Consider the following 13,666-nt stretch of genomic DNA (forward strand, 5'->3'; position numbering starts at 1 on the left):
TAACCACTCCGCCACGAAAGTCGACAGTTTTTATTTTTTTAAGTATCAAACTTCCTCTATCTGTGACCTACGTGTGCATTTTTTCTGTCGTGAAAATATCACTTAATTAATTTGCCGACTTCCGTGGTGGAGTGGTTAGCACAGCGCGATACGACTCCAGGTTTCCCGGGTTCGGTCTGGGCATGGACTTTTTTTTTTTTTTTTTTGTGTCCCTTCATCAATTTTATTATATCACCACTCGCGATTAGACAAAGGTGGCAGAAATGCAAAGTGAGATAAACCTAACCAATCAATCAACAATTTAAGCGGAATAACAACGTGCGGTCTGTTGCAGTGTACGATTCGTGGGCCAAGGCCCCGCAAGGGGTCCTCAACGGCCACGTCTACCACCTGGGCCACTTCGACGAGTGCCTGCAGGTGGACGTCGACATGGACGGCGACGACAGAATCCGAGGCCAGTACTGCTTACCCCAGATCAGGTACGAGCCCACGAGGGACGCCTACCCGAGGCACTACAGGAAGGAGGCGCAGATTCTGCAGCTGGACTACGACCCCAAGGGATCGGCGTGGGATAAAATAAAGGTGAATGGACGAAATGGAACTAAAATATCCATATCTATAATAAAAAGACTATAAAAAGGCACTCACGAAACATATATGGGCAGGAAGAGCATTTCGCTTGAACTCTAAATAGTTCGCAAGGACGACGCTAGAGGGTTCGGAATAGAGAGCTTCTTCGCTCAAGCGATTAACTCTCGGACAGGCATTGCATTGCATTGCATTCATTTGATGTTTTAAGTCCACTTTGTGCACAGTAAGGCTAATCGGGACTGGACCTACAGTTCAAAGTGGGCTCCGAACCACTATGTGCCTCCACCGGGAATCGAACTCTGGGACAGGCAAAACGAGCGGTATACACTCCAGCAGTACACGTATAATCATGGGCGTCGCCAGAAATTTTTGCAGAGGGTGGGTCGGGCAAATGATAAAAGTTGAATAGTACAAAAACAATAACTATTATTGCCACTATTATAAATGTTATTATACAATTATACATATTATAAGCCAACAAAAATAAATTTTATTCGAAATAATAATTATTATTATATAAATGGGGAGACTCGATCCACCAAACGAGTGAATACCAGCACAACTATTTTCCATTATTTCTCTTGCATTTTATGCAGTTAGTGTCTGAAATGCATTTTGATATTAACCTTTGCACGTCTCGTTCAAGAAATGTTAGGGCGGGGTTTCATTTTATAAAGTGTGTTCTGTGACTTCTCAGTTCTCACCTACAACTGTAATTATTAGAATTTTGAAAACTGTGAAACCATTTGTTCTTTGGATGAAACGGTATAATGTAACCTTGTTCCTGCATTTTTCACTCAATCTTTTCCATCCAACGCACTTTTACTTTCATTATTCTGTTCGAATACTAACTAAATTAACTTTGCGAACGGCTTTCTTGTATCTTCAAATGAACAACGTCAATTTCCAGGAGGGGGGGCATCGACCCGTTTGACCACCCCTGCCGACTCCCATGCGTATAACTGCAATTTGTTTGTGATTGTGGGTCCTCAAATATGGATCGTGAGGTGAAAGACGGAGTGAAATTGAAACTTAAGTAAACATAGTGATCATCTCCATGTTAAAATGTAGTTTAGTCTATGTTACCAATACAGTGTTGGTTGAAACTGCCCAAGACGAATAGTTTACATGTGTCTACGATAATTATCACGTTAGAATGATACTCGAGCGAGTACCAGCGAGCGAAAGTGATTCCATGAAGTACTCAACCTAACGGTGGATTGGTTTCATGCACCTGCTATAGGGCAAAAAGGTTTGCAGCAGCGCACGTTGATTTCCTCCGCCCACTCGCTTTCTCCCCTTCTACCCCGTTATGCTCCACAGGCACCTCTGTGACCGATATTCGAATCAAGTATTTTCAAGACTGAAGGAGCTGTTCACTATGTGTTTATAAATTGCAAACATTGTTCTAGACATTTACAACATAACATGTGAGGTATGAAATATCCACCTGAAACTATCAGGTTTCTCCACCTACTGGAGTTCTACATGCAACAAGTTTCCCTCGCTCGTTCTTTTGTCGAGTCTCCCGCGCTCCAGCGTTTACAATGGAATATAATTTTAATGTGAAAATAATCGTAGACACGTTATACGTAAAATATCTGCCTTGGTAGTTTCAGCCCACAACCATATTTCACTTTCATGCATCACTGTATTGGTGATATAGACTAAACTTAATTTTAACATGGAGATGATGACTATTTATTTATTTATTTATTCCTTGAATTCAACAGGTACATACCTAACTACAGAGCCCATATGAAGGATACATAGTCAATACAATTACACATATTTCTGTAATATAGAGATAGATTTTTTATATACAGGGTGTCGCAAAACTCTTTCAACAACGCTTGGGTGCTGGTAGATATCATAAAAACAAGTAACTTTTCCCTATAAAGTTTACCTCGAAAGCGCTTAGTCTCTGCGCTATAAGCGCTTAAAATCTATCCTGTACGTATGCAACCCAACACAGCAAACGCTTGCTCTGACAAAACTATCAGGGGCGGGTGACAGGGTTGCCACTAGCGTTCCTCGTTAAGAGAGACGACTTGAAAACAAAAACGTGGGAGTGTTGCCTGAGCAAAATCCAAAACATTAATGATACTTGCGATGTTGTAAGAAGCATTGACAGTATTTATAAACTGACCAAGAAAAATAATGGGCAGACTGAAATTCAAGATTACTCATTCTGAAATATCTCCATGATTGATTGATTGATTTCGTTTATTTTAATTCGCTTTTCTGCGACCTTTGGCTAATCGCGAAGATGAGAATGATATGATGAAATAACAAATGACACCAATGTCTAGACCAGGATTTAAACCCGAGACACCTGGCGCCGTAGCGAGCTGTGCTAACCACATCACCACGGAGTGTTTCGTGTATCATGTAATATCAACAATCGCAAGGGACTCGTGAGATAGGGGAAATCCACGAACGAACAAATGTAAACATGATGTGTTTGATGCCTCGTTTCGAACACGCACGCTGTAATGTTATTACAATTTATTTGAAAATTATTCCTATCTGTGCTAGCGCTATTGCTAATCGTGTTCATCTCATAAGGAAATAATTGCAAGGCTCTCTTAATTTAATGATTGATTGATTCATTGATAGATTGATTTGCTTTATTATACTTCGCCTTTTGTGCTACTTTTGGCTAATTTGCGAAGATGGGGATGAGTGATGATATGATGAAATTGATGAATTGACACTCATAAACATCCATACCCCTGCCATCGTAGCGTGATGTTCTAACCACTCCGCCACGGGGGCTGACTTTCAACTTAATGAAAAACGTCGTTTAGACAAAGCCAAGAAATGCATACTTATATCAAACCCTGAACTGTAAAGGGCACTCGCATTGCACATTTGCGTATTATTTACATTCTTTAGTTCGTGTATTTCCCCTATCTCAATTGTCCCTTGCAATTATTGATATTGCATGATACACGAAACACTCCGTGGTGATGTGGTTAGCACAGCTCGCTACGGCGCCAGGTGTCTCGGGTTTAAATCCTGGTCTAGACATTGGTGTCATTTGTTATTTCATCATATCATTCTCATCTTCGCGATTAGCCAAAGGTGGCAGAAAAGCGAATTAAAATAAACGAAATCAATCAATCAATAATGGACATATTTTAGAATGAGTAATTTTGAAATTCAGTCTGCCCATTATTTGTCTTGGTCAGTTTATTATTACTGTCAATGCTACTTACAACATCGTAAGTATCATTAATGTTTTGGATTTTGCTCAGGCAACACTCCCAAGTTGTTGTTTTCAAGTCGTCTCTCTTAACGAGGAACGCTAGTGGCAACCCTGCCACGCGCCCCTGGTAGTTATGTCACAGCAAGCGTTTGCTGTGTTGGGTTGCATACGTACAGGATAGATTTTAAGCGCTTATAGCGCAGAGACTAAGCGCTTTCGAGGTAAACTTTATAGGGAAAAGTTACTTATTTTTATGATATCTACCAGCATCCAAGCGTTGTTGAATGAGTTTTGCGACACCCTGTATATATATATATATATATATATATATATATATATATATATATATATATATATATAGGCATATAGACATATAGGTATATATATATAAATATTAAAAATATTTATTATATATATATATATATATATATATAGGCATATAGACATATAGGTATATATATATAAATATTAAAAATATTTATTTTATATATACAAACACTTTATCACACAATTTCAATACGAACTTACGTGTTTAAGCTTAGGCCTTTGTGTTAATAGTGGCTTTACTGAAGTCCCTTAGGTTCATAGAAAAGATGAAAAGATGTCAATGGTGTTATTCTTGATTAGCAAGTTATTGTAACTCGTGCACATCCTCCACAATGGAGATTTTTTTTAAATTTCGGATCTAGTCTTCTTTATAAGAAAAACTTCATTCTTTAGTCTAGTTTTCGACGACGGGATTCCAAAATTAATCTGGCAGAGTAGATGTTCAGCATTTATTTCGTGATTTAACAATTTCCACAAGAATACTATTTCATGTAACGTTCTTCTGTAACACAGCTTTGTAAACCGACATTCATATATTAGGTTGTCGTAGTGTTTAAATGTGGGGTAAACTTTCTGAAATTTGTATTTTAAAAATCTAAGAAATTACGATTGGACTCTTTCAATTGCTAAACTGTATTTTGCTGTGTCTGTATTCCATATAACAGATGCATATTCGAGTCTTGGTCGTACATATGAATAATACAAAACTTTTAATGTCTCTATACTCTTGAAATCCCTCCCCATTCTAAGAGTAAACCCAAGGTTCTTGAACGCTTCACTAATTATTTGTTCTACGTGTTTATTAAAAGTAAGATTTGAATAAGAAAATAACCCCTAAATCCTTGACTGAAAAATTTCTTGCTAGAGTATTGTTGAATATTTGATTCTAAAATTCAACCGGGTTCTTCTTTCGAGTATATATTACATAATGGCATTTATTGATATTTAGTGTTAAATCATTGATTTTTGTCCACGTTTCTAACGTTTTAACATCATTTTGAAGTTCCACACTGTTCACTTAAGTTTCAATTTCGCTGCTTCTTTCACCTCACGGTCCATATTTCAGGATCCACTACCACAGACAAATCAAGGTCATAAGTGTACTAATGGGCTTCGAGCATATACAGCTTGGTTTTGCCTGTTCGAGTGAAGAAGCTCTCGATTCCGTAAGCTATCTTGCGTCGCCCTTCCCAACTATTTAGCGTTCGAGGGAAATGCTCTTCCTGTAGCTCTCTGTAAGCCTGTACGTTGTAACGTAATGCTGTTGCATCACATAAAAAAAAATATTTCATAAAATTAAAAATTTCTTCATTTCTGCATTTATTGATATGTTATGCACATCGTAAGTATCCAGTTTACAAAAACAAATACACACATGTTCATGTATTTACAGCACAGGGGAGAAAGGTCCAGAGAAAGAAGAGACACCCTGTTCTGGGCGTTCTGCATCCCCTCTTCATGCACACATGAGGACTTCCAGACGTCTCTGCAGAAAGGTCTGGACACTCTGGGGACGACGTATGGAGTCAATTTCGAAGTGGAGATCAAGAAACAGATGTGTACCACCAACTCTGTAGCCCCTTGGACCAAGGGTGAAATTGCTTTCATGTGAGTACTGTTAACAGGCGACAAAAAACTTTAAATTATTGTAGACAGTGGGGCATAGTTTATTGAACAAAATCGCATCGTCTTTCTGGATGCTTCATAAGTTCATATTACATCATATCGTTTTAATTATCGAGGTCCATAGTCTTCAGTAAACCAATATATTTTATTTTACTGCACTGCTCTTACTCTCAGCTGGCGGTTGGGAAACAACGAATCAGCGATCAGTCGAATTCTCTTCGACTGACATCGGGTATTTTCGTGTCACAAGGAACCCGAACGTTGCTGGCGGGACGAAACAAATGTGCGTTGGATACACAGCATGTTTTCAAACGTACTGTAAAATGAGGGAGACAGAGTTGCTCAGCGGCGTTATGCTAGTGCCGTAGAAGCTTGAGCATTTTACTTTATGCTCAGAAAATCACTATTCAACTTCACAGCAAATTATGAAATAAGAGTAATGTAAATAGTTCAAAATCACAACACCGTTCTCTGACGAACATACTTATTATTTGCACTAAATAAATACGAGGGTTCTTCCGAAAGTTCATGGATTGGCAACACTGTGCTGATTCTGTGTAAGCCGAGTCTGTGATTGTTGCACGTGAATATAGCCAGTGGTGTGCTTTGTTAACGTACGAGTGGACCAACACGCAGCTGTTCTTTGTTTGCTCGCTATAACAGTTGAACTGCAGAGTGTATTACAGTGGCGGATGAGAATGATATACCTACACATTTCATTTTTAAAATATAACTTCTTATGTAATTTTTCACAAGCATAGCCAGCTGGTTAAAATATTTATTTGGTGGAGGCCCTTCACAGCTTCCTTCTGGTGGGGGCCCCGGGGCAATTACCCCAGTTGCCAATAGGTTAATCCGGCCCTGAATGACTCACAATTCCACCTTCGTTTATAACGAGGTTTCAAAATGTATAATACAGTCGGCCCCCGTGGCGGAGTGGTTAGCACATCGCGTTCCGGAATCGAATCCCGGCCTGGATGTTTGTGAGCGTCCATTCATCAATTTCATGATATCATCACTCATTCTCATCTTCGCAAATTAGCCAAAAGTGGCACAAAATGCGAAGTAAAATAAAACAAGTATTTCAATCAATCAAAATGTATAATACGTATAGTGGGACGCAATAACTTAAGCAAGATTTTTTTCCGGATGGGGCTCAAGTGGTAAAGGTGTATATTTCATAGCTGCGTTCTAAGGGGATGGCGTTATACACTACAAAACATTTCGTAACTACAATTTCTAACCTTTATTTTAAAAGTTGTTCAAAGATAATAATTGTAATTGGGACCATTTTAAGGGGGATTTGCATTTACCACTTTCGTTTATCCCGAGTTTTTCACTGCTTTCAATTCAACATTTTGGTTTTCCTCAAAATTTCCGGAGGGGCTGTAGCTGCGTGGGTGTAGACAAAGATATACATTTATCTTGACACAGAAAAACATATCTATTTGCTGGGGATAATGAATGCATTTCTTTTTTCCTCACCAGGTGTGTTTTTGCCGCGTTAATCGCGCTGTTTTTGGCAGGAACTATTTATGATAGAACTGCAGACGCGGAAACCCAGGAAGATGAGGATGAGAAAGGTAAGCATATTGTTTCGCCTACTGTCCAGTATCATCATTTTGATCAGGACAAAATGACGGAATTCAAAAGAGAAAGATATTTGTGTTTTGTATGCATGCAATCACTCACCACAAATTTACATTTGGCACTTAGAGTATTCATTTTGTAGTAGTAAAAAATCCTTAGCACGTTACGGACAGACTGTAGTAATTCAAGGAAGGCAATCCTTCTAGCTAGTAAACGCCCTTGCCAGTGTATCACTTAGCTAATAAAAATGAATAAGCAGGCCTGGAGATGTGTGGGGGGAGAGGTTTGACGCTTTTGAAACACGCGCAAATGTCACTCATATTTACACTATAGGGGAACCACAAGCAAAAAACTCCACGAAGATGCGCGACTCCCGTGCACCGTCCTCCGCGTGGAGGGGAGAGGAGAGTGGAGCAGGCTTCCTTATGGACCGCGCTGAACGGAGGAAGAGAAAGCTGCGCGGACACTTTTCGCCGAAGGTTCTTTTCCTTGTGGTCGCTCTATAATTTATGTACTTGTTGATACGAGGGTCACTATTTATATTTTGAGCCTAACAATGAAAAAACAGGAATTTGGCATTGAAAACCGCTTTATTGTTTTTAGAAGTATTCTCCTTTATGGTCAATACACTTTTCCATTCGTTCGAACCGTTTGTCAAAGCAGTTTTTCCAATCATCTTGAGACACCTCCAAATATGGTTTTTGAATGCATCAACGGTGTCTTCCACCGACGAAAATCGTTGTCCATGCAATTTATTCTTGACATTCGGGAACAAGAAGAAGTCATTCGGTGCCAAAACAGGACTGTATGGCGGATGACCCATCAATTCGATTTTTTGACTGTTCATAAAGTCTGTTGTTAGACGAGATGTGTGACAACTTGCATTGTCTTGATGAAGAATGATCCGACGGCGTTTGTTTGTTTTCCGTATTTGACCGAAGACCTCTGGCAAACAAATTGTTGCGTACCATTCAGAGTTGACCGTTCTACGTTCCTCTAAAGGCACAGTTGAGACATGACCAGTTTTCCCGAAAAAACAGGCGACCATTTGTTTCGATGTGCTTCGAGCGCGAACAACTTTTGTTGGATTGGGTTCATTTTGAAACACCCATACAGTCGACTGCTGTTTACGTTCCGGCTCATATGCATATATCCATGATTCGTTACCTGTTACAATCTTATATACGTCTTTTGAAGCACCACCGTGAGCGAATGGCGGCCACGATTAAATTCGTTATACCAGCGTTTCCCAGTGGCAAAGGATGGGGCTTCATCGCCAAATGTGGAAGGAAGTTGATCGATGCACTCTTGTCTTGATAATCCACGTCGAAAATCGTAAAAAATAATCGCACGAAAATGTTCACGAGTTAATTCCATTTTATTGTTGTCGCGCAATCTCCAAGGCAACATAAACAACACAAATGAAGCTATTGACAAAACATTTGAAGTACGTTATGGTCAATAATGCCAGACGATTCCGTGCAAACGTCAAATCGCGCCTAACTTCAATCAGTGTTGCCAAGGTTCAAAATATAAATATTGACCCTCGTAAGATATGATTATTATCTATTTCCGTACGTTGCAGGTGTGGTCCACAAAATTTTGGTATCCTTTTCGGCAAGAAGAAATATTCCCAAGCTGACTACCAAGAAATCAGAGGAACACCCTTTGGACATTATCCACGGAATAAGATGCATCTGCATGTGCTGTGTACTCATTGGCCACAGATTCCTTACGATGTTCATGGAAGCGAACTATGACACCCAATTCGCTGAACACGTACGTAGGACAAGATGTTTTATCCAAATTATATGTACAGGGTAAGTCAAAAAGATGTTGCCGATTTCAGTATTTTTTAAAATTCTTTTGAAAAGAAAAACTCAACATGTTTCTTCTAGCAAAATTACAAAGTTCCAGTCCTCGTACCAACAAAATTAGAAACATCTAGTTTTCAGCCACAGGCTGAACCTCGCCCTTTAATAAAGAAAATTTGAATTTGAATTTGAATTTGAACTTACATAGTTTGGTGCTCGTTGAACTTTCCATTTTTTTTTCCTACAAATAAAAGTCTCTGTCAACCTTGAACTACCCTTGTAATATAAGGGTGTTTAGGTACGCCCGGAGCGAACACTCAACATTTCTAGAGTTCGTAATTTTGCAACTTTTCTATGAATGCTGTAAATTTGTTGTTTTACTGCAAGAAACTTGATAAACCTTTCTTTTCGAAAATACAAATCTCATTACTTCTCCTGCAAACAATATAAATTTCAAAATTATTGAAATCGGGAACATAATTTTGACTTATCCTAAAAATTTAAACCATTAAATATCTCATGTAGAAAAGGTAATTGCTGTTAAAGTTCATTTGATTTCTAAGAGGAAGTGAGGGGCCAATCCCCTGAACGCCTCAGGCGTCTCTAGTGGGGTACAGTATTGTAGTCAAAAACAATTCACAGGGTACATGCGGAGTTTCGTGAACGTTAAATGAAGACCATGTTTCTATTAACTTATGATTATTTAACTATTACATGTATGGATGAAATCATTTAACTTTTGCAAAAGAAAAGAAAGAAAGTAGAATACTGATGATAATGATATACTCATTATTTGGCATTAACATGGCATGTTACAATACTAACTAACTAACTCTCTAGCCTTCTTAAACGCGAAGGTTCATGGCTGCAGCAACACAGGCCTTCCATCTTTCCCTATCTTGAACAAGATCTATATACTCTTTTCCATCCCTACCGATTTCCCTTAGATCCATCTCAACGTTGTCCCTCCATCTTCGTCTTGGCCTTCCTACAGGTCTCTTACCATCAGGTTTCCCAACAAGAATCCTGTAAACTCCTCTTTCCTCTCCCATACATGTTACAATACACAAGATATTTTTAAAATAACAAATATGAAAAGCTTATTTTAAAGATTGGATTTGAACGTAAAGGCTACAGTAGTAAGGCTACAGTACAGCATGTTATTGTATTTCCTTTTCTTGAAGATATTGTTTTATGATTTGTCAGTTTGTATACTGTTAGTTACTTCTATAATACTGTTAAGAACACTAAAATGAATCGCTTGAATAAGAAGTACTTTGAAGTCCGCACTACTTACATTTAGCAATAAAGTCTTCTGTTACTGTTTCTACCTGTCTACTCGATCACAATTTTAAGTGCCTCTCTTCATAGGTCAACCTCAACACATTTGTCACTAGAACGTTTTGCACATACATGTGTTGTAATGTACACACACACACACACACACGCACGCATATATGTACACAGGGAGTTCAAAAACTACAGTAGAAGGGTGCTGGTAGTAGATATGAGAAAGAGTGACTCTTCCTGATAAACATTACTCCAAATTATATCCTGTACACATGCAATCCAACATAACCAGTAATGAATAGAAAGACTTGCATAACTTTCAGGGGCTCGTGACAAGGTTGCCACAGACGACTTGTAAACAACTTAACAAACCAATAACGATATACTTGCGAACTTCTACGAACACAGCAAACTTTACAAATTGAATTCAAACAAGAACATTCGAAAAACATTTAACTCCATTCTTAAGCCTCGGCTGGATGTTTTCAGGTATACCAGTATCCCATTTCTCAAATTGTTTTGAATGCAACGTCTATTGTGGACACCTTTTTTGTGATGAGTGGATTTCTATGTGGATACTACATCCTGGAAGCTTTGAAGAATGGGAAGAAATTCAAGTTCTTCTGGTTCGTGGCACATCGTCTCATCAGGTACGTTTCACTTTTACATGAACATGGCACAAATACATAGTTCTAAAATGTTTAAACTGTTTAGAGTTTGTGCTAAACACAGTTAAGTTGTGAAGTAATAGTGAGATAATATTTGGCAATATTTTATTTATATTTTCAACAAGTGTAAATATGATAGTATAATTTCGTTTTTCATTGCTCGTGAAAACATTTTTCAAGGTAAATATACGAGGGGAAGTCAGTAAATAGGTCACAAACTGATGTGGGATGGCTGATAGGAGTGGGTAGTTTCTAAAGGCGTCATTAGGTGGCAGCACAATTCAGCTTGATGCAGTCGCTAGATAGCAGACTCACGCATGGGCAACTCAGTTTAAAAATAGTGACCGTGCCCGAGAACTGTACGTGGAGATTTTACGGGTGGAGATGATATGAGCCATAGGCGTGCTCACGGCGGGGGGGGGGGGGGAAGGGGGGCAATTGCCCCTAATCATTGACGTCCTCAGATTTTCCAAGGAGGGACAAACAAGGTGTTTTTCCTAGGGGTATTATATTACCCTGATAATATCTTGCCACCTCAAAAAACACCACTTGAATTTGAAATTATCGCATTAATGTAAATTACTATGACTGAAATCAAATTGTACGTGTGAAATATATATTTTTAGGTTTACACTCGATTTCTAAGGGCGAGGTGTGGTCATCCCTGCTCCTTCTTCGAGCTGTCAATGTCCCTACATTATTATACTTTCACCTAGAAATTTAGTGTAGAGGAATATTATAGCCGTTATAAAACAATATTATACTCTTAAAGAAAATAAAGTATTTTCAAGCCGATTAAAGTTCAAAGCAACTACAGGAAAAGGGGGTGCAATGGCGCAATCACAGGGGGGCAATCGGCATTGCCCCTCCCCAACCTTGGACGGAAATGAATTCTAGGGTTGCAAGGGGGGCAAACATTCAAGTAAAAGAAAGCAAGACTAGTAGAATCTAAGAATAGCAGGACAAAAGGATACTCAAGATTAGTTTTCACGTCTCTCTTACATTATTTCTTCCAGTCGGCCAAGAGCACCTGCAGGGATACACAAAGGGAAAATGCCCCCTCGATATCAAATTTTATACAAATAAAATACATTTCGAAAAATTTTCTCGCTCGCTTCGCTTGCAGTTTCCCCTTTTCTTACAATCTTACAAGTTCAGAGCCTTAGCTATGGGGCGGCGGGAGTTCGCCCTGTGCGCTTCGCTTGCAATTTTATTGTTTTCTGTAATGCGTTGTAAATTCCCAGAGAGAGAAGTTATAGCTACCAAGTACTTCAAACTCTTCCTGATAAACTGTTTTGTCTTGAATACAAGAACACAATTGTTTGGAGAGAAAGGAGAGCGGCACATTTCACAGACAATTTATTAATTCCTTATGGTGCCTCTATGTTGCTGCATTATATACCGTATATAATATATATATATATTATTTTATTTTATTTATTATTTTATTTTATTTATAAGCAATCCCATAACAGAGCTCCAATTACAATGGGACATCACAAACCCAATACTCACATTATGCAACACAAAAAAAGATAAGATAAAAAATTAAAAGATAAACAAAATACAATATATAGACACACATATACATACACTCATCAATGCAATGGAACTAAAACAGTGAGATACGAGTAAAATGGGGGTTTTCCTCTCGACTGAACTTTCATCAAGGTTCTTGTCCCCCCCCCCCTAATCAGAGCGTCTGCGCACGCCTATGACGAGCTTACAGGAACGATAGACAGCATAGCAATTATCATAGGGTGTTCTCATGGTTTAGCCTACAGCATAATGCATGATAGTTTGAATTTCCGAAAAGTGTGCGCACGATGGTGGCAAACGTTTGTGGATGGTGAAAATATTGAACGTGAGGTGCGACTGTGGTTGGGACAACAGCCCAAAGACCTTTTTGAGGGACTGATAAAGCGATGGGATAAGTTTATCAATGTGGGTGGAGATTATGTTGAAAAATAAAAACGGTTTTCACTTAGTATTTATTTAATAAACGTTCGTGACCTACTTATTTACTTATCCTCGTACATTTAATGACTGTCCTAAATGGAAAGAAGCACATCACCAAGATCTTGGTATCCTTAAAGATTCAAAGCTCACTTTCGAAAATCACATCTCAATCATCACTAAAAAGGCAATGCGTATGCTACCGAAATCAATAACCCGAAATCATTTTTCCATTACTTAAAAACTTTTGCCCCCCCCCCCCCATTCTACAATACTCGGAAAACATCTGCAATATGGCTGTCCATTCTCATACCTCAGATCGAGAGTGTTTAGCTTTTTCCTCTCCATCGTTCGACATAGAGTAGCGGTCGTGACGCACCTATCCAATAGAGATGTGCTTGATAACTTCCACATCAACATCCCAGAATCTCGTAGATACATTAGAGATATCAAATTATTACAAGATATCCTTAGTTGAAAGTTAATATTTAGCATCCGACTAAACGAATTTCCCTCAAAGTGCCTGGACATAAAACACAGAGCAAGGAACTTTCCACACTGCAACTCCCTGACTCTCATACAACGTTCATTAT

At 38.7% G+C, this 13,666-nt stretch overlaps 1 protein-coding gene across 1 annotated transcript in view; it reads left to right on the forward strand.

The window, feature by feature from the left end:
* Nucleotides 1–13,666, forward strand: part of LOC145982361 (nose resistant to fluoxetine protein 6-like) — a 61,785-nt gene that overhangs the window by 1,665 nt on the left and 46,454 nt on the right. The window contains exons 2-6 of the mRNA XM_083115917.1: nucleotides 335–582; nucleotides 5,523–5,737; nucleotides 7,244–7,338; nucleotides 8,931–9,124; nucleotides 10,939–11,099. Of these exons, the coding sequence (XP_082972043.1) occupies nucleotides 335–582; nucleotides 5,523–5,737; nucleotides 7,244–7,338; nucleotides 8,931–9,124; nucleotides 10,939–11,099 (913 nt within the window). The remainder of the gene's footprint in view (nucleotides 1–334; nucleotides 583–5,522; nucleotides 5,738–7,243; nucleotides 7,339–8,930; nucleotides 9,125–10,938; nucleotides 11,100–13,666) is intronic.

This window comes from Lepisma saccharinum, unplaced genomic scaffold, assembly GCF_977018435.1.
Source record: "Lepisma saccharinum unplaced genomic scaffold, izLepSacc3.1 HAP1_SCAFFOLD_153, whole genome shotgun sequence".
Taxonomy (NCBI): Eukaryota; Metazoa; Arthropoda; class Insecta; order Zygentoma; family Lepismatidae; genus Lepisma; species Lepisma saccharinum.